This window comes from Typha latifolia, chromosome 4, assembly GCF_019914945.1.
Source record: "Typha latifolia isolate L0001 chromosome 4, TyphaL0001v2, whole genome shotgun sequence".
Lineage (NCBI taxonomy): Eukaryota > Viridiplantae > Streptophyta > Magnoliopsida > Poales > Typhaceae > Typha > Typha latifolia.
Genome location: NC_133089.1, coordinates 6,406,809 through 6,434,760, shown reverse-complemented (window position 1 = coordinate 6,434,760; position 27,952 = coordinate 6,406,809). Strand labels below are relative to the sequence as shown.

Below are 27,952 nucleotides of genomic sequence, written 5' to 3'. Positions count from 1 at the left end.
CTGGTATGCTTGTAGGGATGGAAATATATCCTCGGATAGTGCCAACGAACATCACTATCCACGCAGCAATCACAAGGATAATAGACACGTGATGTGTACAACTTTTGTACTGGAAATCAATGAAGGGCAACACAATTACTTTTCATGAAATGTACATTGATTTTTACCCACCTTTACAGAGAATAGCTACAAAGCTATTACCACTGTATCTGAAACAAATGCAATCACTCTGATAACATCAAATAATTCATCCAATTCTATAGGTCACCTCTAATGACCCCTCCGGTCAACCTTTGCCTGACTCAGGAGCTGCTGGTGTTTGACCTTTCTTATCCTTAGACGGAGAGGACCCTACTTTATCCATCTCATTTGCATCTGATGAATTAGGTGCTGGACTCATTCCTTCTTCAATAGGGAGTGTCCGCTTTGAACCCTCCAGAGCAACACCTAAGACAATGTTATCTTCAAATGCAGGCCTGGAAGCTGTGGATGTTGGAGTAGATACCCTTTCAGCTTCACTCTTTGCGTGGACTGGAGGAACAGTGCTATCTGATTGGTCGCGTACAGTCTCTATTACAGGAGGCTTATCATTACCAGCCCTGGTGCCAAAGCTATCCACCTGAGATGTGGAGGGAGAATTTGATGATGGTGCAGGTTCATTCTTGCTATTCTTAGATCGACCATCTCCTGTGCTTGGCTTTTTCGGTTGCTGCTTGTCAGAATTGACTGTGCTATCAGATGGAGCTGCCTTGGCATCCTGTGCTGTGGTAGTTTTTGAGGTCTGTTCTTCACGAGCTGTTTGGCGGGGTTTAGCCTTGTCGTCGCCATTGACTTTTGGTAGGGGTTCAACTAAAAGAAAAGGGCGGCTGGCTGCAGTGCTGGCACGGGTGAATATAGTTTCAGCATATGGAATGTTCTCCATATCAGCATCGCTATAAATTTTCTGGACTGTACGAATTGGAGTGGCAAGCCTTGCTCGGTGGTGGCTGATTACTCGGAGGAGATCCAACAAAATACTTTCCTGTCACATGTAAAATTTTATTATTTGTGAACAAGGAAATACAGACTGCTAACTATCTATAATCTCTAGGATCTGGTGAAAAAATAAGGCAGGATTAGTGTAACTGCTACCTCATACCAAAGATTCATGAGAAGAGAATTTATATTTCATTTTCCCTACTTCACTCATGTTTGGAATTGTAAATGTCTTTTTGCATAGCTCGGCAAGACGTGTGCATGAAGGTTATTAACAGGCATTAGACTTGACAACTGAACAGCATATAGAGCATCCATCTTTCAAGAGAATCCTTATTCAACTATCCCTTAACCAAATGTAATGAGCCAACATAAATGAAATCAGAATCTATACAACTTGTAAAAAAAGAATAAGTACAATAATCACTAATCACTACTGAAAGAAAGCTTAATCAGAACAATTGTACTGAATATTGGCCATGTACTTGATGGAAAAAAGATATTATTCCACAACCAAAAACAATTGTACTAAATCAGATCTTATTCATCTCTCAAAAAGCAACCATTTTGTTCTTACTCAATATCAGAGATTCAGATACGATGCCTCAGTCAAACATCCCAATGGAACAACATCCAAGTAAAACCAACTTTCTTGAAAACATGTAGCAGAAAGATTGCTTTCTATTCTTTGCTCAACAATAATTATCATATAATGCATATACCCACTAATTTAGCAGAAGGACAATGACTACATACAATAAAGGATTCAACCTGCCATGATCAGCAGGAGGACAAAAAATAAAAACTATTTGCATACAAATGCCTTACCTTGACACACAGATACTCTTCAAAGTGTGAAGTCTTCACAAAGCAAGATACAAGAATCTGTATGAGAAATTAATTATACAAATGGTGTGAATAACATTGAGAAATAAATTAAATGAATGCAAGAAAATGTAAACAACAAAGATGACAAGCCTGACAGGCGCCAGCCAGGCAGTTGTCTCATTGCATCTTGAGTTATTTCATAATAATTCTAGCAATTTATGGGACTACTACAAGACCTAAAAAACAAGATATAACAAATCAGGTAAGATTGAATTTAAAGAAGAAATAAGTTGATCGTGTAACTCAAATTGATTGCTACGTGACAGGGAAAAGTACGAAGATAAAAAGAACTCTTACATAGGAGGTGAGCAGCACAACAGAAAAAAATTAAGGGGAGACCAACTGTCTTGTCATCGTGTGATCCATGTGACTACAAAATTCTCAAGAATTTGCATCCCAATGCATAAAGCTTCCACTTAACAGGGTCTGGGGCTAACTCAATTCTAAGGAGGCTGTTTCCAAGAATAAATCCATGACCTCGTTCAATGCAAAGGACGAGGACTCAGTGTCATTTCAAGTGGTGTCCTCTGAAGAATCAAGAATTGCCACCAGAATTACACGTGTTAATTTACATATTTATGCGTAGAGTCCTTATATCGTGCCAGAGGTTACATTACAATTGTTGTATCAATATATTCTTTATCCTAATGAGAATGAGTAGTGACTTTTCTCCATTGTAGTGTTGTATCATAGCCCTAAGGTTCCTACTATTTCTTTCCTTCTCTTCATTGCCACTCTTAGTTGACCCACGTTGTGGGTTGTTTTCTTCTCGGCTAACCGTACACAATCTCAAATCCTGTGGAATTCACTTTGATGTGGACTTCTCACATGACCCACTTACCCTCTTAATCCAGTGAATCTACCCGCATGCGCATGCCTCTATAGTAGTTCTCTTTCTTGCTGACTCTCTCACTGTGTGCGAGAGACTAATTGCGGAATCAGCAAATCTCCACTGTAGATCCCCGATTGTTGACCTGTCACATGCACCCTTCTTCCTCAAATGTTCTCTCTTCCGTCGCATGAATCTTTCTCCGCCGCATCTGTATTTGTTGCGCTGTTGCTGAAATTCCTCCTGCTGCTGCTCTTGCTGAAATTGTTGTTGCAGAGACCTGTCATTGAGACCATCACTCTTATCATCTTCTGCTGCCATCTAAATATCTGTGACTACTTCCGATCCAACTGATGACTATCTTCCTACCTCCACCGACTTTTCTCTTGTAACAGCAGCTGATTAGCCCTATTGGTTTGTTATGGTGGAGATTGCTTTGGATGGTCATAATCTTTAATCCCTTATAGTCACCTTGACATCTAATTTTGTGCCTTCTAATGATCTAGATGAAAAGGCGTCTATGTGCAAGGAATATGTTGTCCATAAAGCTCGTGATGGTGATGTACGAGCATATCTGATTGCCTCTATTGACAAGGATCTATGTCCAAACCTCATCAGTTTTAATATTGCAACTGACCTATGGAGTCATCTTAGATCTCGTTTTGTTGAGTCTAGTGATGCGCAGGAGTATCACCTTCTATCCGCTGCATAGAGCACTCAACAAGGTGATCACACCAAATAATTTTATGGTTATAAGTGATACTTTTGGCATGAGTTGCATACTTTAGAGTCTCTTGTTCCCTTGCAATTTGTTAGTACTTATGAGGCCTTCCGAGAGCGTCAACAATTATATCAACATTTATACGCTCACCTGGAATTTGCCTCTTAACTGGGCAGTAACCAACCTAGTCTTGAGTCTGCGATTGCTAAGCTAGCTGTAGAGGGAACATGTCCTGCATACTATTCAGTCTCTTCATGCTCATTCATTACCCATCTTGTCTACTTGTACGGACAAGGGTCTTGTAGCTGCTACTATATTTCCTCTCCTACTGTGTATTCTTCTTGGTCTTGTCCACAGTGCTCTCATTGTCACAAGGTTGGTCACATAATTGTGACTTGTTGGGAATTGTATCCAAAAAAGTGTAAGAACCGCAAAACCAAGAGTCATCCCTGGTAGGATGCAACTATGTCTATTATTGTTTTCCCCAAGATGGCCTTTTTTGCTTTGGGGTCAACTACGTGTGCATCTCAGCCTGATGTCTCAAATATATCAGCCATTATGGTAAATTGGCATTACTAGGGACATTTGGATTATGGATTCTGGTGCCACTCAGCACATGATAGCAGACTCATATATTCTTATTGACTGCTCCGCTACTCATTTATCTCCATTTCCTAATGGATCTCTTCTTCCCATTCGCCAATCTAGTTGTACCACCACCACTTTCGCCCCTTTTGGTCATCTTACATTGCCACATGTCCTACATAAGTATGAACCATCTTTTTGTCTATTATGTCTTATTTACTATGTCCGCTTTTGTTGTGCAAGATTTGTGTACCAACTAAGAGATTGAAGTTGGTCATAAGAGTTAGCGGCCTCTATGATCTCTTTTTCCATTTAGATGTCCATACTGTGTCTCATTTTGTAGGTATTACACTTCCTCCTGTTGACTTATGGCATTGTCGTTTAGATCATATGTTTTAGTCTCGTCTTAAAGGTTTGTTCATTTTGGAGACTTAGGACAAGATTCATTTAGTTCTTTGTCAAATTTGTGGGTTGCAAGTTGGCCAAAACACTTGGCCCTTTCCTTTTCTTCCAGTAATAGTAGAAATAATTCAATTTTCGATCTTCTTCACTCTGATATTTAAGGACTGGCCCTTTGACCTTCTATGTGTGGATACTTGTATTACATGAGCTGTATTGATGACTTATCTAGATATATATGGGTTTACCTCATTCATCATAGATCTATAATTCGACATGTTTATCATATTTTTACCTCTATCACAATCAGCACCATAGGTGTATTAAGGTTTTCAAATCTGACTGCTGAAAAGTACAATAATGCTCTTATGCATTCTATCTTTCAATCCCATGAGACTTTTTTCCGATAGTCTTATCCCTACTCATGAGCAAAATGGTATTGTTAAAACTCAGGCATCGACACATTCCAAACACTAAGCATGCTCTTCTCCTCAAATTCATTTGTCGTACTTTCTTTCTGAGCAGAAGCTCTCTTGATTTTGTAAATCTTATCAACCTTATGATCTAATTATTATGCAACACTTCTTTCCATTCTTAGATATATGCAGGTGGCTATTACTCGTGCACTTTTGATGTCAACAAATTTGTCTCGCTGATTGAGCTGGCAATCCTACTACACGCCATTCTACCAGCAATCTTATCTTTCAAAGAATGAACAAAGCACATTGAGATGGACTATCACTTTGTTTAATATCAATTTTTAGTTGGCTCTTTCAATCTTCCTAATGTATCTTCTACAGATAAAATAGTTGATTGCTTCACCAAATTGCATAAAACTCATTGTCTTGAGTATCTCAACACGGATCGGCCAATATGCCCGATGCCCACTTGATACTAGTCAATTGACTAGTATCGACCTGATTCTCATCCAGATCAACTGATTTTTGGATCCATGGGTAGGCATAACTAAATCAGATTTGGTTGGATACGTACAAAGATTGAATCCATATCCATTTAATTTTGTTGGATTCGGACGTGAATTGGATTTTAAATGGATAGGTATTTGTAATATCTATATCTGGTCCATTTATTATCGAATTATATATTGGACTCAAATAGGATTCAAATTCAACTGGATAACGGATCGGATTCAAATTCCTCATGAATAACCAATATACCATGAAAAAAGATAATCTTATTGTGAAGCAACAAAATCTTATCTGAAGCAACAAGTCACAACTTTTGGAACACAATTATGATAGTTTAAAAGCTAAAATTAGAACACAATATTTTAATCATCTCACAAAAAATGACGCAAACTTAACATATTTAGCAAATAGTAGTACAAAGATTATTTTTGGGGACTTAAGAATATTCATACTATAAAGGAATTGGAGCAATACAAGGCTTCTATTTACACAATTTCATTATTGGACTACATAACTATTATCTACGGACTTTTAAGAAAATATCTATATATATAATATATATCCACCGGAGCCCCGATACATATTCACTCCTGATCCAACTCTTAATCTAAATCCAATTGGATCCGAAATTACCTATACAAACCAACCCATTTATTATATAAATCAGAAAATCAAGATCCATATCCGAGTTAGACGGATCTGGATCAAATTCAGTAACGGGTTACACCTCTATCAGCAAGTCTCCTTTTGATGCCTACGCAGGACAATTTTCTTACATACAATTCAATGATGAGACCTATATACTGATGTAACAAACCATCAACTGTAAGAAGGAACTAAGGATTTTTTTAAAAAATTTTTATAGCAAATGACAACCTAAAATTTGGCCATATTGCAAATGACCACCTCCTTTCTCATATTAATAACTTCACTCCAGGTATTTAACCAGATTAGGTTTCTTGCCCAAATTAAATAACTGAATAGGTGACTTTTGGAAAAAGTATTTCAAATTGGTGGGTTGGGTCATGTAGGATTAGTGGTGTTTCATGCCGAGAAAATGATTTCTATATGAATATCACAGAGAGAGATAAATGTGTTAATTTCTGTACAGAATGTGATTTCTATATAAATCACTGGCTCATAAAGCGAGTTACATGGTTTCTCCTCCATAAGTTGTTCTCTCAAGAGATTTTACTACTTGTGAGAGCATGTGATTGCTATATAATTTGCTAACCCAGACAGAAGATATATTTCTACACAGCCCTACATGGCACACCTATTCAGTTATTAAGTTGTAGGCTTGTAGCAGGAAATCTTCTTTGGTCAAAGAACTAACTAGATTCCTTCTTTGAAGCATATATCTAATAAACAAAAGACCACCCCGAGTTAGCTTATAAGATGTTCCCTTCTCTCTCACTTTTCCTACATTGCATAAAAAGAAACAACCGAAAGGCATTTTTGTTGGAAATACAAGAATATTCTAAGAATATTCCTATGGAGGTGGTTATGTATAAATATACCTATAAAAGTAGATCTGAGATATGCAAAAAATAAAATAGGAGGTTTTCTGAGTAGCTTTAAAATACAGGTAGGTTTTTTATGAGGACCCTAGGAGAAAATAATTTGACTACAATCCCATGTATCCCTATGAGCACAAAATATTTCATTTCAACTTATTATGCATAATTATGCATGCTATCTATTACGAACGAGATCTAAAACGATCTGGACGTAAGAAAATTATGATATTTTTATGAAAAAAAAACCTCGGAAGTCACAAATCTAATAGCATTTGGTTTCACGTGAATCGGGGTCAAAGTGAAAAGATAAAATTAAAACAATAAGAGGAAGGTTAGAACTTGAAAGATCGGTAATTATCCGACATTGCAGTGGTGGTCGGAGGGTGATAGTCGGTTGTAAGGTAGCGTTGCTCATGGAGATAACGGTGGCTAGGGTTTGGAGGTAGAATTTGAGTTCTAAGTTATATCTACTTCTACGACAATAAACAGTTATGATTAATTTACTTCTATTCCTAGATTATCATACTCTTACTCCTAAAATAGTCTAAGGTTAAAATATAATTTTTAATTCTCAATGAATGCTTAAATAATTAAATAAAGAAGCCTATCCCCTCTATATATAGAGGTCGAGTATAATGAGTCTTACTATGACTAGTTCTAAAAGCTTACATGTCTCGAATTATGATTTGTCTTAAAGGCTTACATGACTTAATTAAACTTTTCTTAAAAGCTTATATCATTTAACTAAACTAGCCGTAAAGGCTCATATGATTTAATTGGACTTGTCTTGATGGCTTACATTACTTAACTAGACTTGTCTTAAAAACTTACATTATGAATTAATTAAAAGATAAATAAACTTGATCCAACGAGCTCAATGTCCTCATAATGTGATCTAATCTAACACAGTTCATATCAACCCACCACATATTTGATCGCCTTGTTCTCAAGGTGCCTATGGTGGTTTCCATACCTTTCATCGCTCTCGAATCATTTCCTCAAAAATTCGAGTCAAATCCAAGACATAATTTGTGAAGGAGGCTACGGCTCGGCCAAGTGTAGCCTAATGTGTCCCGTTGAATGGTGCTAAAATAATTAATCCAAAGCTACGACTAGACTCACTCGCAATCCAGTGTGGACTCAACTCTAGTCTAGGCCTTGCACACGGTTGATTGGTTAGAGTTTTGGCACATCGAGGACCAATGTATGTACGTCGAGACTTGGAAGTGGAATGATTGGACTATTAATGATCTTGGTGCATATTGGACCAAGGCTTGACTCTAGGCTTGACCAAGACCTGAATACATGGGACAACCCATGTTAGGCTTGTGGGTGCGCGCACAAGTTGGTTCAAGCCGGCTAGACTAGAGGCGTGTTCTTAGATTACAACGTCACTTATGGGCTGAGAAGGAGGCCCTTTAATAGCCCTTTGTTTTGGCTGACGGTGTGCTAGTTCACCGTATTTCACTAACGAATCGTCCTTCTTGACTAGTTCAGTGCGAATTAGTGCAGCTATCATGGTGTGTGCAAGCGGCCATGGTTCAGCCCTACGCCTCTATCTTTGCTCGTGGTATCCATTCGTCATAGAGTTCGCAAATAGCAAACACCATCTCAGCCATGGACACTTGTATTGACAACAAGGTCTACAACACCTCAAGCTGGGATGTCAACAATAGTAGCAGCACTGAGAAAACCTCCACAGTGATGGAGACAAGATCTTGGAATTCTGTGGGTGCTCCTTCCTCGTTCGTCTTCCTCGATCTCATGTTAACTATCAACCAAAGAACATTGGCTCTGATATCAATATTACAAATCGGATTTTGACGTAAGAAAATTATGATATTTTTATGGGAGGAAGTTTCGAAAGTCATGGATCTAATGGGTTTGATTTCAAGTGATTCTAGGTCAAAAAATGGAGGAATGTCAAAATTAGATAGATTGGTAATTATTCTACGTTGCAGCAATTGTCGGAATATGGTGAATGGCCAAGAGTGATAGTGGATGGCCCTAAGGTAGAGTGGCTCATGAAGGTGATGGTGACTATGGTTTGGAGTTAGAATTTGGGTTCTAAGTTATATTTACTCCTAAAAAAATAAATGGCTATGATTAATTTACCTCTACTCCTAAATTATCTTACCCCTAAAATAGTCTAAGGCTAAAACATAATTCTTAATTCTTCAATGAATGCATAGATGATTAAGTAAAGAAGCCTAGCACCTTTATATAAAGAGGTCGGATACAATAAATCCTACTAAAACTAGCTTAAAGGCTTACACGTCTCAGATTTGAATTTGACTTAAATACTTATATGACTTAATTTGATTTGTTTTAAAAGCTTACTTGACTTAATTAGATTTGCCTTAAGAGACTATATGATTTAATTGGGCATACTTCAATAGCTTACATTATTTAACTAAACTTGTCTTAGGGGCTTACATCATAAATTAATTAAAAGATAAATAGACTCAATCTATCGAGTCCAATGCCCCCATAATATGATCTAACCTGGCCTGATTCACATCAATATTACTATATGAATATCACAGAGAGAGATAAACATGTTAATTTTTGTATAGAATGTGATTTCTATATAAATCACTAGCTCATAAAGCGAGTACATGGTTTCTCCTCCATACGTTGTTGTCTCTCAAGAGTTACTACTTATGAAAGCATGTGATTGCTATATAATTTGCTAACCCAGACAGAAGATACATTTCTATACAGCCCTATATGGCAAAAACTCACCTATTCAGGTACTTATTTTTTTTCAAAAGAACACCTATTCAGTTATTAAGTTGCAGGCTTGCAGCAGGAAATCTTCTTGGGTCAAGAATTCACTAGATTCCTTCTTTGAGGCATATAACTAATAAACAAAAGACCACCCCCTTCTCTCTCACTTTTCCTACATTGCATAATAAGAAACAACTTAAAGGCATTTTTGTTGGAAATACAAGAATATTTTAAGAATATTCCTATGGAGGTGGTTTTGTGTAAATATACCTATAAAAGAAGTAGATCTGAGATATGCAAAAAAAAAAAAAAAAAAAAAAGGAGGTTTCCTGAGTAGCTTTAAAATACAGGTAGGTTTTTGACGAGAACCCAGAAGAAAATAATTTGACTACAATCCGATGTATCCCTATGAGCACAAAATATTTCTTTTCAACTTAATATGCATAATTATGCAGGCTATCATACAAGTACAGAAATCAAGCACAAAATTTTCAAATAAGTAACAAGACCAAGATAACTTTCCCATGCTTTGTTTCACAGAAGGCCCAGAATGTCAAAAGAAAATATTTTACTACTAAGGAAGAAATAATACCAAAAGAGCTTGATTTTCTGGATCAATATTTTCCAGAAACACTCTTCTGTGTAACCTCTGTTGCTCTATCTGAGGATTTTTTGCCAAGACTTTACGCATGTCAGCTACAATGTTCTGCATGAGCAAACCAGTCAATTTGCTTTAATGCTCAACACCAAGATAGATAAATTGAAGCGAGGTAATTAAATAAAATGCAAGATGGTCCATACTGATCCTCACATTAATTTTATTAACATCCAGGTGACTAATGGCAAGATGAGTCTTAATACGCCAATGAGTCTTCTGACTGAGATTCCTCACAACACTAACTGTAAATTTGTGGTTAGGAATATGGACTGCTTCACGATCATCACCTCTTATAATTGTGGGAGACCACCAACCGACATGCTGAAAAATAAGAAGGACTAATATTTATAGTGTGGAAAAAGCCTGACACAAAAGCATATATTGTTAAATAAAGATTCCCCAAAAACATCAAAATTTGTAATAACACATGCAACAGTTCAGCCATGGCATGCATACTGCACATCTTAGCTAGATATTCTACCAAATATGACCAAAGACATCTACTTACAATAGGAAATAGGAAGAACCATCGTAGTTGCAAATCACAGTTTAAAACTGACCTCAACCGTACCAGAGACCTCATAGCCCTCGATCTTAGTCTGAATCCATTCATTTAGAACAAATGGACGTGTCGCATGAATCATAACACTTGAAAGGAAGTTCGTGAAAATCTGTATCAAAAAATTTAAATGAGTGAAGAGATTCAAATGATTTACATTTTCGATAGACAGGATGAAATATGGTAGTCTGCAAGTATTTTCCAAAAAGGTGCTAGACAATAGCAAATATCTCGTCCAAATGAATGAAAATCCCATGTAATACCTCACGACCAGCAAGAGTCAGCAGCACTGTACCGAGACCTCCAGCAGTGACCCATTTCTGGGTAGAAAAACCCAGCAACTCCATAAATAAAGAAAATGCAGCAACCCAAACAGCCGTATACACAGCTCTTCCAGCAAATTGGAAGCCCATCTACAGAAGACCAATAACAAATAACATCATTGAACTAAATGAAAACATTGATACAATTAAATAGCTGATACATAAACTTCATGCAACGTGGAAAACAAGAATAATAAATTCAGATCTATCATGAACCCAGTTGGTAATATTATAGTGCTCCTATTAGTAAATAAAATTACATGTATCCTATAAGTTGAATGAAAAGTTAATTTCCTCTTCCAATCAACAGCAAAATTTAGTGCCACTGTAATTACAAATGTAAACCTAGCATAAACTGAACGACTTACTATTAGTTAAGGTGCTTGGCATTTTTCAAGCCATGGAAAATAATCTCTCCAGCAATGGCATAAGTTTGCATAGATCTTGGTATCTTCCTCATCAGACCCTCAAAAAAACTTATATTCTAAAAGACATAAAAAATGGTGGTTGTTTAATTACCTTTATATTACAGAATCTACTTCAACATATGATTGACATATCACTAAATTAAATTGAAAATGGAAAATCAGCTTTAGTCAATCTCCACGGGTTCACTTAAGGGTCGTCTGCTCATTTGGTTTCATGTATTTGGAGGAACTGCATCTACACACACATATGGTGCAATATAACATTCAGTTTTTGGGCTATGGATCACATAATATTTTTTCTCCAAGGGCTAAGTTAGGTTCCTATGCATCATCTTGACACCCATCATTTAAATGGATGTCAAAACACAATCTCTCATCCTTTGGTGAACAGGAAAGAGAGAAGATCTAAGGGTTTTGCTTATATTAGTATCTCATTTTAGCATTATAGATGCAGCATCTTGAAACACATTCAACCAAATGGCTTTAGTATTCTAAATAACATGCATATGATAAACCAATCTAGCCTACCTTGAATACAAAAGTAAGGAGCTTGTATCTGAAAAATAAAAATATCATTTACTGAATGAAAAAAGAACAGGGTAATACATTTCGTGCATCGTCGGAGGCATTTGTTTCCATAAAGAATTTCTGCACTTGCTGAATCAGACTGCAAAAGAGAAACAAGATTGCTCAGTATGAAAGACAAACAAGATTAAAGGTATTACAAATCAAAAGCTGCTTCTACAAGACAATGGAAGTATGAAACAACGGACTGTAAAAAGAGAACTAATATAAAAGCATATGCTAAGAGAAAATAAATTCTCTACAGAGGATAAGAAAAGAAAGAAAATTACATGTCAAGTTCATACTTTTAGAAATAAATGTATCAAATTAGGAATATATTTGACCTCTTAACACGAGAAGTATGCAGGCTAGCTATGGGGAATGCCAAACTAATATAGCATTGTATAAGCACTATAAAACCGGGTATAGGGGGAAAGAAAAAGTTTACTCACTTCCCTAGACCACAAAACCACCATACTAAATTGATTATTTAGGAAAAACTTGGCTGGTAATTTTATATTCCTTACCTAAGAGTCCGGTCCTTACATGAATCCAGAACCCTCATAAGACCAATTAAAAGTTTAACCAATGCAGCCCAGGAAACATCTTAACATCTCAGCAGACTCGTTTGGGAATAAATTTGGCATGCAACGAATTCCTGTTTCACATTATTTTCTCCTCCCTCAGCCTTATAGTCCTCCCTCATCTCTAGCAGGAAAAAGGAATTCCACATCACATTGTGAAGGATTCTTGGGATAACAAATGATTGCAGGACTAACTTAAGATGGTAATTGGTGCTGAAATCACACAAAGTTCCTGCAAAACATCTAAAAATTTGATATATGAATGGGATGAAGGCCCAAAACTAATAGCCAATATATAACCCTCTCCCTTTGGTGATGTCTAAACATGAATGTCTTTCACTTGCACAACTCTATCCTTAAGTTTTAGAGTTGATCCATATTTTAATATGATTCCATATGTAACCCCTCCGGTGACATCTAAACATTTTTTTTCAATCCTCTTAGACAACTCTATCCTTAAGTCTTGCAGTTAATCGATATTTTTATATGATTCCTTGAACCTGTTGACTTTTAGTAATATGTCTACAGGTATTGTTGTGCCAGTAGCACGGGACATGCCAACTTTAACTCTGCGTGGTACATATTGCTGGCACGTGTCATACTGAGCCATAATGCCATTGGCACAAAATAATCTCTAAATATTTCTAGGGCTTTAAAATAGGTTTTAGAAGCTAAAAGGCTTTAACATTACATATTGGTGTAACAAATGCAATTCAATTCTAAGAACATGTTTTTCCTCAATTTTTCTCAAATCCTCTTTGTTGGGGTAAATAACTTTGGGAAAGTCAAAAATCCCCCTTGATTTTTCAAAATTAAGCATAATTGTGTAGATCAAGTATCAAAATGCAAGAAGGTATCAAAAGGATGAAAGAGTCTCTGAATTAGGTTTACTTAAAATATGCTCAATTTTAGTGGCACATATCAATGAGTGGCTTTGAAGTAGTATTAAGGTACTCCCCATGTATTGACCCATGCTAATCGGCAGAGCAATTCATGTATCTACTAAATTGCATTGTAATCTCATTTGAGGAGTTCGTATTCTCTTTTTAGTATTGAAATATGGCTTCCATTGTTATCTAATCCTCACTAGGACTCAAACCCAAGTAATATGTCTACCCAAACAAAGAAAGGAAATCTAATATTCATATCCCAATTCTAATAAAATCCTTACATAAAAATGATCCAAATTAAGGCAGTCCTAAAGAAAGAAGAGCTGAGGATCACTTTGTCATGCAAAAATAAGGAAAACATCAAAACACCATTCTCTACCTCCATGATAGCATAAGGACTTGTTTCTTCCTATTCCTCTATTTGACTCCTACTCTGTCCCTGCATAACTTGATGCATCTATCATCCTATACTCCTATTCCCTCTTTGAGCCAAAGGGGTGTTGTCTTCTTCTTATTCTTCTATCCACTTAACTCCCCTTCACCCTACTTTAATTTCCAACATTCTATAAATCGAACATTGTCCGAACACATATTTTAAGGCCCATTCCACTGCAGAAGGGTCATCGGAAGCTTAAAATTAGAAGTCAAAACCTAGGTTGCTTTCTTTATTTATTTTTGGATTTGTAATATTAACAAATTATCTGAATATCAATAAAGAGATGCATACTTTCCTCTGAATCCTGATCACTATTTTGCCTAACTAAAAGGCTATTACCATAAATTCTTGGTTTTCCTAATATATATAGGGCATATATTTAGTTTATTAATATGTAAGAATATGTGATAGGAAAATAAGGATCATATATCTTACATGGCAAATTTTATCCACTCCACATGACTGACATGTCTACAAATCCATGAAGGGGAAGGGAGAGAGGGGTGAAAGACGGACAGACCATCCCATTGCCTATCATTGTTGCCCTGCCCACCATCATCATTGCCTTCAAAGAGGAGAGGTATGTGAGGAAAAAAGAGGAAATGGTGCCTAGATAATAGAGCATTTGAAACATGTAGGTTTCGGACTGTGCAACTTAGACCAGAAACAATCACACATTTCATTTTAAGTCATACAAGAGAAAGAGAATGCCAGCAATGATCTCTCCTTTAAACCACCCTAAACAAACGACGACCTAGGAGGGCAGACAATGGCATCTAGGCAACATAGAAGGACAGACAATGGCATCTAGACTATAGATGCCAACAGCTCCGGCGCATGACAAAGTTGTAGAATGTGTCATCTTCCAAATCACGGTACAAACTGAATTATCACATCCAAACCTTATTAGCAGTTAGCGCAAAATGTGCTGGGCTGGAAAGCATAACACTTCAAGCCTCACGGTGGACTACAAAATACTTAGCCCAGTGGCATGTTCCAACCACCTTTAAGATTATTGTATTTTACCATTAATTTGGTATTTCTTAAAACAGTAGTTTTCTTCGTCAACAAGAGACAACTGAGTCAAAATTTATGCAAAAACAAAACTACAAAGGGTTGCTAATCAACTCACCAAAAGGAGGAAGGTAAATCCTCTCAACCAATTAATGTAATAAAAGACAAATAATACACACATAATGGCTTCTATTAGATTCTTTGTTTTTTTTTTCTTGACAAATAAAATACTAAAATGCACCAAAACAACCACTTATATTCTAGTCTAGGGTCAACTTTAGCATAATCTCTTTATACTTTTATAGTTATCCTTTCCATGTTACAAAAACATGAAATTCGTAGAATGTTGCACTAAGGCGATAAAGCTAACTGTTGAACGCACAAACCATCCAAAGTATGCCATTGCTGCCGTCAAGAGTGACTTACCTTGACAAACAATATGCAAAGGCCAAGACAGTTGATAATGATCTGACAAAATTCAATAGACGTAGCTTAACTGCTTGACTGGCTTCTGAAGGAAGAACAACTGGATCCAATGCCCTACAAAATAATCAAGCCAATGAAGGGAGAGGAAGAAGAAAAAAAAAATGATGTCAATGAGACAATTCTGAATACAAGGTAATGATAATGTCTGAATACCGGCAAATGAATGTTGCTCCAGTCCAAAGTAGCATGGGTTGAAGGTAAGAAGTAGAAATATAATATGTTCTACTCTTTTTCCAGTTACCGTCATGCTGTAGTAACACATTGTCAACAAAAGTTGCTCTATTACTCTCCCAAACTAAATTTTAGATATTATTTGATACAATGTTATAGAAAGTAAGACAAGTATTATGAACATACAGGGAATATGCTTCTAATACTATGCATCAGAGGAATGAGACCCCATGCAGCAAAAGCAATGATTCCGATTGCAGGGACTAATTGCAGAGCAGATGGACTCGACGTCAACGTCTTATATGACCTGTTGAAGGATATAACTCAAATTTGCTTTAACCACATACTTACATGAAGAATAGAGAAAGAATATGAAGATCTACAAATGTACAGGAAGCGGAAGAACAAGTCAGAAATTATCTTAAAAAAATGAGATATCAAAGAAGTTCGAGTCTTCTGACAAGTCAGCAACAGTATCATTCGATTAATACTAAACTGTGACTTCAACCTAACAAATCTATAAAATGCAGCCAAGCCTTGTAGTCCCAACTATTTCGGGTTAGCTATATATCTGTATTCTCTATGATAATCTGCCCCGTGTGAAATAAAGTTGCAATTAATATGAACTAGACAATTAGTTTAATCTATATTAAGCCACCTTTATCGATAAGCCATAGTCCAATAGGTAGTTGATAATCAATGCCTTCCATGGTATACAATAACTAGCTGAGGGAAATCGTAGGGGCCAATAGAGTCAAACTTGACCAAGCAACATGTATTCATCAAGAAGAGTCAACCTTCATTGATCAGCTCCTTCTCAACATTTTCCTTGTTTTATCAAATATTATCTCTCTATGTTATTTGTTCCTTTGCAGTAATTCACTAATTTGGACTCAAGTACATTTTGAGGAATATCACAAAAGTAGTTCACTAAATCACTGCAGAATTCCAGCCTCTCCGAATGAAATTCGGATTAGGATTTAAAACCTAACCTATAAAAAAATACCCTAAATCTTCTCTTATCCACCCACCCCAGCCTCTTTTTTTCCTCTTTTTGTCTTCTTCTTCTTCTTTCTTTACCGTTGGAGCAATCGGAGACCACCACGCAACTTGTCAGTAAGCCCTCTCCCATCCCTCAAACTTAATTTAAGTTGAATAGGGTAGATTAGAATACTTAAATTTGGTGCTCGCAGCTTCATCGGCAAATTAAGTCGACCGGGGGCTTCAGGTCGTTGTCGCTAGTTCTCAGGAGCTCCACATCATTGGCCTCATGCCATAGTTGCCTTCAGGGAGAGCCCTCGTGGCTCAAATCGTCGCTGACCTTGGATAAGGTTGTTGGTCAGTGGCGACGGCTTCTCCTCCACCTCGTGTGGTTAGCATGGCCACAACAATGGCAAAGGGGGGCTTGGAGTGTGGGTCAGTAGACCACCGACAGTGATGGTCGCCGGTGGACGCTCTCTCTTTCTCTTCCTCGCGTCGACCACCTCGAGGAATATGGATTGGTTGGGCCCGGGTTAAACCCGAGCCAACCCTTTTTCTTTTAGTTGTGGGTTCGGGTTGGATTTCGGATTCAAGACCCGACCCGAATTAAATTAACAAATGGTGGGCTGCGAGCTAACCCGCAACCTAGTCCATTGCCAATTTATTAGTTAGGCCTTGGCCCAACCCGATTAATTGAATTTTATGGGCTGCGGGCTAGCCGCAACCCAATCCAAAGGTACCGACCGTTGAGTAGAAGTATTTAAATCAACCCATTTTAGCCATTTATTTAGTTTTAAAATTCAAAAAATTTATTAGGGATTAAATTAAAATTTATGTTATTTCTGTATTATCTAAAGGTGATTATTTTTAGCATATGGACTAGAGATTAGATATTTTAGTTGTTTTACCTAAACTCAGGTGAGTGAGTCTACTCACATATTTATTCATATTTTATTTCATACTTTTTATTAGAAACACGTATTTTTCAGTGTAAATTTATTTATCATATTTTGTGTGCAATTTAATTATTATAATTCTGTGTGCAAAATATATGATTCAGTGTATTACTATATTTTGTGCAAATAGTAAATTTTAGTAGGAAAAAATATAATTGATATTTGGTGTGACTTAGAGAACAGTCCTAGTATAGATCACTTGTGACTTTTCGTAGTAATTCAAATCTAACTAGGAGTCCAGAGGAAAGTCATATTTTAGATCATTGCAGTGACTTTCTAAGGTGATTCTGGTAGGATTGGAGAACAGTCATAAGTTATATCCAAAAACTTCCTAAGGTGACTCTAATCTCTTTCAACGGTTAATGGAAGAGACAAAATGCATTTATCATATAGTGATACCTCCTGGTGACCCTAACTAGATCAGCTATGAGGAAAAGACTCGAGCGCCATTTAAAGGTGATTTTCAGTTGATGTGGACCCATAGGGTATAAACCCAATTGAGACAAATGGCATTATTATTATTGTAAAAAATTTAGTACGTTGGAACTGAGCATGTTATGAGATATGACTTTGTTATTATTATTGCCATTATTACTGTTTCTTTAAAAACATGCTTAGTGGAATTGTTATTTTATATCGCTAAATTTAGATTTTATTTAAAGTTATAAATTTTGAAATTATTTAGGTTTCGAGTGGATTTCACTCGTTGAGCTATAGTTGTTGGCTCATGAGATTCTCTTTTAATATTTCAAGTAATGGTAAGTGTGGCGACTAAGCGAGATGCGTCGGAACCCCACCTCTACTTAGAATCTATCATTTTTACCTTTCAGTTTTTTTGGTCTTTATGTTGTAGACTATCTATTAATTCAATTTGCTTAGAGACGCATTAGTTACGACATTAATTATTTTTATTATTATTGGATTAAATTATTTAAGTTCGATTTTCTTATTAATTCTTGTCATTGTATACTTAAAAAGTATTAGTAAGACTTCGTATATCTCAAACGTATTGAAGTATATAGCCGGTCATGATTTTAATTTCAAGTCGTGATAGATACTTTCAAGATTTCTTATCACTATGAGTCAAATTGAAGGAAACTATTATCTTTCAATTCATATTACAATGGCCAAGTTCTTATCATTTATTGATTGAATTTGCTTATTTATCTTACATCTTAGTTAATTATACTATGTAACTTATTGGAATTTCGTTATGAATAGGTTCTTTTAATAGATAATTGGAGGTCGTCTTATATAAATTATCATATACAACAATAATATATGATTCCTCAATTATGAAAATGCAAGTACACAAGTTCACTAATATGTATATATATATATACACACACATACACACACACACACACACACGACATATCTATGTACAAGGATAGTCGTGCCACAAGCATGACACGTGCCACGGTGTTTGCAGGCCATACCGCAAGAGAGGGAGAGAAAAAGATGATGGAGACCACTCACCTTCACCTTTCGCCGCTCGTTGTCAATGCTCGTCGCCGACCTCATTATCGTAGCTCTTTGCCAACCTCACTGGCCGCACTTTGCCGATCTCGTCGTCATCAGAACTGGAGGCAACTCTTGCGTCGAAGCCCTAGCTCGAGGAGGAAGAAAGGCAAATAGGTTCAGATCCGCAACTTAAGTTTCTATTCAAACTCAATGACCCAACCCATCTACCTTTCTTCCTCCTCCAGCTAGGGCTCCGACGCAAACGGCACCTCTAGCTCAGACGACGACGAGATCAGCAAAGTGCGACGATGGTGAGCTAGATGACAACGAGGTCAACGGCATGAGGTGTTGTGCAACACTCCTCGTGCCACGTGCCCGTACGCCGCTAGCACGGTAAGTGCGACCGGCATGCCTCATGCTAGTCAGCACGACCATTGTTATGTCATATGTGTAGACATAAATATATGCATATATGAGCTCATATCCTAAGTATATCATACCCTTATTTTGCATGATTGCCATATTGGCATATTCATATCATGTCATATCCATGTCCTATTATTGGTATCCGTCGTTCATAGCAAGCAGCATAATATAAATAAAATCAGCTTCCTTTAAGTGAGAAGCAGGAAGCAGCTATCTCCTTGTTGCTGCTAGTTTCATGACAGACAACAAAAGCTGTTATTGGAAGAACATGCCAGTAAGAACAAATGAATGAAATAAGGTCTTGAAGAGGAGAATGGAAGAAGATAATTAAGCATCTAGGTATCCATTTTTCTCATATCTGTTGAAAGGATTGCATGTTCAAGTCATTCAAAATATGCTGTCATGAAACAATATATCAAAATATAATTGCATCAGCAATGATGAGGCAACTATTGACATTAGTACATGCCCAAGGGCAAGGGATGCAGCCAGAGGAAAGAATAACCTTCGAAGCACTCATCTACAACAAAGCAGCTTCAATTTAGATGGAAATGATTGGGAGCAAATCTTTTAATTAATTTGGCCTCTCAATTCTGAAAGGACATCTGCTACAAAACTAAAAGCTAAAGGTTGGCATTTCTTTTCATTTATTGGATCCAAAAAGCTACTCTAGATTCTAGATGAAATTTTACTGAACTACAGTATCGAAAAGTCCGAAAGACCATAAGTCAATATCCAATAGGTTCAAGAAAATGAAAGAACAAAAGCAGAAACTTGACGACACAAAGGTCAAGAAAACATGAATTCATTCACATGTAGTGTAAAAATTTTAAGAGTTCTATTTCCATAGTTGCCAAATGGGTAAATTTTATGATGAGCAAGAGGTATCTCCCAAGGCTAGAATGAGAGGTTTGCTAAAATCTTCCCAAAAATAGTCAGATGGTAAAATTTCCTGTTCTACCAAAGTGGAAACAACTATTTGAAAAATGACGTATTTTTTGATACATACTCCACATTTCAGTATAATAGCCATCAGATAATTTGTATAATTTTCTTTCACCAATTAGTTTTTTTTTTTTTCAGTTACTCCATTGCATTTGGCACGACATAATCCTTCGCCACGCAAGAAATGGATAAACTAAAGCATGTTCTTGTAGGGAAAATAGTGAGTCAAGCAGCATGTTACCAGCTAATTCATAGAAAGTACTAGTTAGCAGCAAATCAGCATAAATAAATGCAAACAACACTTGTGAAATCAAACAACTTTAGGAATCTAGTGTAGTGAATTATTACTGGGTCAGTGCCAAGGAGGTGCTCTTCAGAAGTGGAATCTCCTGCAAAGAGACTGGTAGAGCGAAAGATCGACATATCATAGCACTGCATCTATGAGGCATATAAACAATTGGTCTATAAATATAATCTGCAGCATGGATGCCCCATGCATCTTGTCTCTGCAAAAAGAAGTAAAAGAAAAAAAATAATAAAAATGACATTCTTCCAAGATACATTCTTTAAAAACTTTGACAACTATGTCAAAAATAACAATTCATAAAATTTTACAAACAAGATAGCAACTTGACTATGAATTAGATTTCGTCAGAACACAAGATTTATTAAGTAAAAATAATATAAAAAGAGGCAGATATATTTGGATATTGATAAAAATTAAGTAAATGCACTATAACATTATGTACATGTACTTATTGATATATATCAAATGATAAATAAAATAAAGGCATGACAGTAGCAGCACATACTTTGTTCTAAAGGTTGAATGCCCTCCACTTCACCCAGTTTCATAGGCGAGAGCCATATGGTATTAAAATTTTACAAGTTAGCCTTCCACATAGAGCATATCTAGGACCAACTGTAGATACTATGGTTAGTTGAAGAACTGAACTTCTGATCTAAACCTAATATGTTGAATGAGTATATTTGTTCCAGTGCAACCAAAAGGAACCCACAATAAGAAACTAAAATATGCAGCTTCATAGTCTACTAAGAAGGTGCATGACTTACATATAAATTGAAAACCCAATTCTAGACTTATCTAAGATTGTCTCAAGCCTAAGCAAACAATAACAGTCAAAGACCAAGAGCCATTTGATGTAAGCATGCACCTTTTTTTGTCCTTTTTTTCTTTCTTACTTTAATCACTAGTTCATCTAGCCAACTTTAATTTGAATTAGCAAAAGTGTGAGGGATGTCCATATCTTATGGACCAGATGCTAGATCACCACTAAATTACGAATTTACCAAAACATCATTTTATGGAATACATTCCTCAACTTGTTTCCAATTGAAACTCTCACTGCTTCCTAGTTGGCTCCTTATTTACTTCCTAATGGACCAATATTTGTTTACAATTGGAACTTGAAGTTGTTTCCTACCTGAAGACATTAGGAGCCCTTTCTGAATGGAGAATCATTATTTGAAAGTCTTTAAGTAGCTAAACTCTAACTAGGTTTGATTGGCCATGCAACACCCCAACCAAAGCTCGCTCACCATTCAGACGCAGGCTAGGCCAACCTGTGTCCACTGTTCAAACATCCTGAACCCAACAAAAATAAACAAGAAGCAATCTTTTCTACTATTGCACCTGCATGGTTGCCTATTTGGAGAATGAGATTGTTGCTGCCACCGTTACAGTACTTGTCAAAGGAAGGGGGAGGGCCTTAGGTGAATGGTAGGGATAGGGGAACCAACCTGGGCTGGAGGAGGGAGGAATGGGAAGGGAGGGAGAGAAAAAGCACGGGTGTAAATGAGCCAAGCATGAGTAAGCCGGCTTCTACTCAGGCACAAAATTTTGAGCCCTATATTTTGTTTAGGCTCGGTTTAGCTCAAGTCAAGCCGAGCTTCAGCCAAGCAGCACTGAGCTTGAGCTGAGCCCAAATAATAAACAATTCCAAGCCAAAACAGAAAAAAACAAAAAATAAAAACTGAACTCATAAATTTGGTGAAAGCTAATAGATGGCAAAGACATGAATCTCCAAGCAATTGCGCCATAAATTTAGAGAAAGATATATAGACAACCAATGCCAAAAAAGCAAAAATGAAAAAGAAAATTTACATTTTTCACACATTTCATCAAACATCTTTTCTGCAGAACATGTTCAAAGAATTTACTCCAATCTCATTGCACTCTTCCTCAAGAATCGTAGAGATAAAAAACAACCACTTCCATAGAGCAGGCATCTGGGATTGGCGGCGGGCAACTGCAGAGGACTCGACAAGGTTGTTGCCTCAGCAGTCTAATATCCAGTGGCGTTGCACGAGGAGATCGGAGGCATTGAACTTCTCACCATCATCCTTCTTGCTGCAGTAAGAGGAAAAGGCGGTGCTCATGCAGCTGTCAAGGTGGTTGTAGAATAATTCTTCAAGGCCTCTTTTCATGCTAAACACTCTTTTCTCAATAAGAAACATGTAGATGAGCAACGGTAGTAGGAGAGATAAGAAGAAGATGATCGATCACCAAGAGAAGAAGAAGAAGAACTGGTTATTTGAAAAGGTTTAGCATGTCAAGATGAGTGGTGTTTGGAAATTCGTGATTGATGGAAGTGGCGCTTTGCATTAATGAGGGTAGGTTAAAAAAACAAGGATAGGTATGACAGTCATATCAAGAAAAAAGAGCAACATATGTGAAATTTGTATTAATGAGGGTGGGCCCAATGATTCATGTGGCAAAAGTAAAAGAAAGGGCATTTAAAAGGATTTTTGTCCTCTGGGCAATGTGTCAAATGAGAAGAGCAGACTAAAACATATATATATATATATATATTTTGAACTTATCGATCCGAGCCTGAGCAAACCGATTTCGGCTCAAGCTCGGCTCGAAATAAATTTTGAGCCCTATTTCTTGTTTAGGCTCAACTAAGTTCAATACAAGCTAAGCTCGAGCCTAGCCAAACTTGAGTAGCTCGTTTATTTTGTCAACCCTAGGAGAGAGAGAGAGAGAAAGTGGAGAGAAAGAAAAGAAGGAAATAAAATAATAGAGAAAAAATGAAAAGAAGGAAAATTTGCATATAACACTCTATCTTTTAAAGAAATTGTAGTTTACACACTACATTTTCACTATTTGCAAATCGAGCCTTATAATTTAGCGAATATATAAAAAAAACTCCCTACTATTAAATTTGTTAGTTAAACTTAATCAAACATTTAAATTAAGTTAACTATACTAAAAAAGTTACAAAAATACTCTCAACTAAGTCATACTATGGGTATTTTAGTCATTTTAAAAATAAGGGCGTTTTAATCATTTTAAAAATAAAATATCTCTATTTAATAAAATATTCTCACGATGTTAGTTCAAATCTAACTTCAGGTATTTTCTGTACATATTCGCTAAATCATAAGGCTTGATTTATAAATAGTAAAAATATAGGGTGTAAACCGTAATTTCGTAAAAAAGCATAATGTTATATGCAAACTTTCTAGTTAGTACTTCTCCAAATAATAGAATTTTGCTAGAGTTTTGTAACTTATACTCTCAAGATAGGAGGATTTGTATTGTAATAAAATAAGTAAATCTCAACTAGTTAATACCCACAATTATCAATCATTTTCAAAAATCCATCCCATAACTCAAGGAATAATTATGTTCTACAACTTAGCCATGCAAAAATATATCTTAGCTAGTAAGTTACCCTAATAAATATCTTTCCTAGATATTTAGAAGTAAATGGATAAGATCAAAGAGGTGTCGCCCTTTGCCCTTGTCGATCAAGTAGTGGATAAGCTTGAGACCTGTCCAGCAGTGGATAAAATCGAGTCTGGCCTAAATACCGTAGTGTCTTTTGAGTCAAGCTTTGCTACTTCAACGTTGATGCCCTTGGACTGTCATAGCACTTCGGTTTTGACTAAAATTTCAATGAGGCGTCACAACACACTTACTGAAAAATATTCAAGTGGATCTCGAACTCTAGATAATTAACTTCTAGAAGATCTACAACCAAATCAAGAATCAAAGCAAGAATAGCCATGCCGGTCGACACGCGCTTACTGAAAAATATTCAAATGGATCTAAAACTCTAGATAATTAACTTCTAGAAGATCTATAGCTAGATCAAGAATCAAAGCAAAGATAGCCATGCCGCTTGGCATGCACTTACTGAAAACATTCAAGTGGATGTAGAACTCTAGATAATTAACTTCTAGAAGATCTATAGCCAGATCAAGAATCAAAGCAAGGATAGCCATGCATCCGCACTCGACACGGGTTGTACCTTTAGCACAGCCCTGTGCCAAGGTATGCTAAGCCATGTTGATCAGCACAAGATTTTTTTTATTATTTTTTGCTTTACACTTTAAAAACTAATTTGGGATGTATAAATGATAGGTCTAGCTCAATTTTGTTAAATCCTTTATCTGTAAGGGTTATTTTACATAGATGCTAGATCTATATAAAATAATCTTTAAAAATATAGGAATCAAAGGAAAATTTGATGTCCTCAAAATCCCCCCCAAACTTTCAAGAATTAAAAATTAATATGTCAAATTCATTTAAATTGGATCAAATTGGTATATGAGCATATCATATTAACTTCATATAAGTTGATCTGAATCCAAATTTTATAATTTTTAGCTAAAATTTTAGCATATTAAATTTCCCCCATTTTTTCTCCAAATTTTAAAAAATCCAAAATTAATATGTCAATTTCATTCATATTGGGTTAAAACTGATATAGGAACATGTTTGATTAACTATATTCAATCAGATTTTGGTTTTAATTATAGAGCTATTGTCAATTACTTATGATGTTCAATTATATTATGAGTAGAATTATTGTTCTACTTGACTATTGTTATATCCTTAATAAAATAGGTCACTTACAACATTACGTAAAGATAAAAGACTCTAATATAGGTTTTAATATGTATATTCAAAACAAAAACATATATAAAGACTCTAAAAAAATATATTAGAGACGTACCAAAAGCGTGCCACTAGCACACAAAATCTACTGAACCAACACGCAAGGCGTGCCGACCAGATTTCAGCACGGCCATCCTTGAATGAAAGAATGCAACTTGTGGAACATATCTTCAATAGTTAGATTCCCCAAACCCACAAGGAAATCCATGTAGGCATGAGATTCTACTTCTATTTGATTAATAGTTCAGTAGGCTGGCTTGACCACATCTGTAGAATTAGATGTTCAATCACGATTTAGACTAAAACTTTACTAAAATCTGAGTTAAAGGATGATTTCTAGTCCTTTTCCCAATTACGCTTCCTACTGCTTCCCCAAATGAGTCTTTATTTACTTCCTTATTGATAATAGATAACCAATTCGAACTGAGACTCCAAATGACTTCTTAACTGAACACATTAAAAGCCACCTTCTAGAGATTGATCCTATATCTCGAAGCCCACAGTGCACTAGCCACTAAGTATTTTAATTTCTAAAGCAAACAAAACCCAAACACACCTAAACCAAGGCTCGAAAGGTCCCATAGTAAACTCCATATAGAAACAGTGAGGCCAAAGAGGGTCATAAGAAAATCAGGTCGAAAATAAGGTTGATTATCACTTGTTTCTCTCTCTTCTCTTCTATCATTTTTCCACATTCCATGAGGATTGTGTCATCCCTCTTTCTTTCTCCGTTAATAACCCACAAGTTGGCCGAGCCTCCTTCTATTCCTTTTCTCCCCCATAACCAGGTGGGTGAATACCTCCTCATTTCCCCTCTTTCCTTCCTTTATTTTGTTCTTACTGCCCTTTATCCTAAAGGCTGAAATTCATCTATTTTCTTTAACCTACACTCCTTTAATTCAAGTAGGACCTTCTTTTGTCTCAAAGGCTGATCTAGGCACTTAATATTTCAATTATTAAGTTCAAATTCAATCTGATTAAATATTTGTGATAATCTTTTGTAACTCAATATATAGAAAATTGATTTTTTTTCTAATGCTTAATTTAACTATATATCACATAAAGAAAGTTTAGTCCTTTCATTGTATCCCTAAATCATAGAAGGTTAGATAAACTTATTAGAGCTCAATCAACAGAGTGAGGTAATGTTTGGTAAAAGGAGGGAGATAGGCATATTAAATTTAACCTGAAAATCATTTCAAAGGCTATGGACAAATCCTTTTTCCACATATTTAAACAAGAATCTAAAACATCATAAAGGGACTGTCCTAAATGTGTATATATCTGATAGATGTGATTCATTTTTCATTTGACGCAACAGTTTGGTAAGACTACCATTTCAACGAGTCCCCCAACTAAGCAGCCTCATATGAAGTTATTTAGAGGATATTCAACCTCACATTATGCATGGTCAAAACATAATTCATCCAGATAAAAAGGAGCAAATAAAATTAGTCATAACATAGTAGAAATTTATGTCAACACAACTTCTATTATTTTTATCATCAGCTAGAATTAGACACTAACTAGGAACAGGCATAAGGCCAAAATTGAGAAATATAAACATTCCCTGATCTATCTTTTCACAAAGAGAAAGTAACCTTACCAAAGCACATGATGAAAGAGAAATACTCGGTAAGTGGTGCCAACTCTTCATTTCTGAGCTCTGAACAAGTCATAATATCTAAGTCATATCAAATATCAAAGTGCAATGCTAAATAGTAAGATATCTGAAACAAATTTACACCTTAAATTGGTCATTTTGGCCAAACTTTTTGGCAACACCAACTTGATGGAACAGCTGCAAGGAAACTCCAACAGCCATTGTCAACAAACCTTATGGACCAAAAATGAAGACAGCAGCCAAAACTCATCCAATTGACATAATCTTATAATTTGAGGCAAATCAAAATTCCGAGTCTTTGTAGTAATCCAAGCCAAGGTTCCCAAGATCGATGTGTAGATGTTGCTGTAAAACCCACAAATAATTTTAGAACTTTGACTTGCAGTAGGTGAGTAACTTCATACGAGATTTTACGTTCTAAAATATTCTTTCAAAACTACACTAACTTTTATATCCATCTCCGTCGAATTACAAACAGCAATTGCCATTTTCTCAAAATTACCAGTACTTTAGCAATAGAAACCTAATTGAGACCTAACCCAAACAATAAATTTAACGAATGCAATCTAACTAGATCAGAATACTATTTCCCGCGTCCGATCACATTTGCTAAGAAAAATCCGAGAGGAAAAAGAGGAAAATGAAAAGGAAAACGAATCGAAGAAAATGTAAGACCATACCGTTCCTCAGATCGAGAGAAATCAATCGTCTCTTCTGTGATTAGAGGCAGAGAGTAGAGATGGAGGCGACGAATCGGAGAAGGAAGGCGGCACGGCAACGAAAAGGGGCGAAAAAAGGGGGCGGCGATGTCGATAAGGTTCGCCGCGTAAGAGACATTGCGTAGTAGTTGGATTAAGCACGTGGCTCGTTCTTGGCCTGGATTTTGTGTGTTTTGACTTCTAGATGGTACGGGGGATTGCTTGGCGTGCTTTTGACC

At 36.2% G+C, this 27,952-nt stretch overlaps 1 protein-coding gene across 3 annotated transcripts; it reads right to left on the bottom strand.

The window, feature by feature from the left end:
• Positions 1-102: 102 nt before the first annotated feature.
• LOC140786249 (mechanosensitive ion channel protein 2, chloroplastic-like) lies at positions 103-27,875 on the bottom strand. 3 transcript variants are annotated; one of them, XM_073134540.1, is made up of 15 exons: positions 27,696-27,841; positions 27,139-27,360; positions 26,998-27,057; positions 22,587-22,832; positions 20,810-20,967; positions 15,876-15,996; positions 15,672-15,766; positions 15,459-15,572; positions 12,151-12,211; positions 11,057-11,206; positions 10,795-10,905; positions 10,388-10,555; positions 10,169-10,282; positions 1,804-1,860; positions 103-1,021 (listed from the first exon to the last, which is right to left on the bottom strand). In XM_073134540.1, exons 4-15 carry the CDS (start codon positions 22,602-22,604, stop codon positions 287-289), a joined length of 1,902 nt encoding a protein of 633 aa, XP_072990641.1. In that variant the 5' UTR covers positions 22,605-22,832; positions 26,998-27,057; positions 27,139-27,360; positions 27,696-27,841; the 3' UTR covers positions 103-286. The 3 variants fall into 3 exon arrangements, with proteins under 3 accessions (XP_072990641.1, XP_072990640.1, XP_072990644.1); XM_073134539.1 differs by lacking the exon at positions 22,587-22,832 and having other exon boundaries at positions 27,696-27,875; XM_073134543.1 differs by lacking the exons at positions 15,459-15,572; positions 15,672-15,766; positions 15,876-15,996; ... (3 more) ...; positions 27,139-27,360; positions 27,696-27,841 and adding an exon at positions 14,454-14,716.
• Positions 27,876-27,952: the final 77 nt, after the last annotated feature.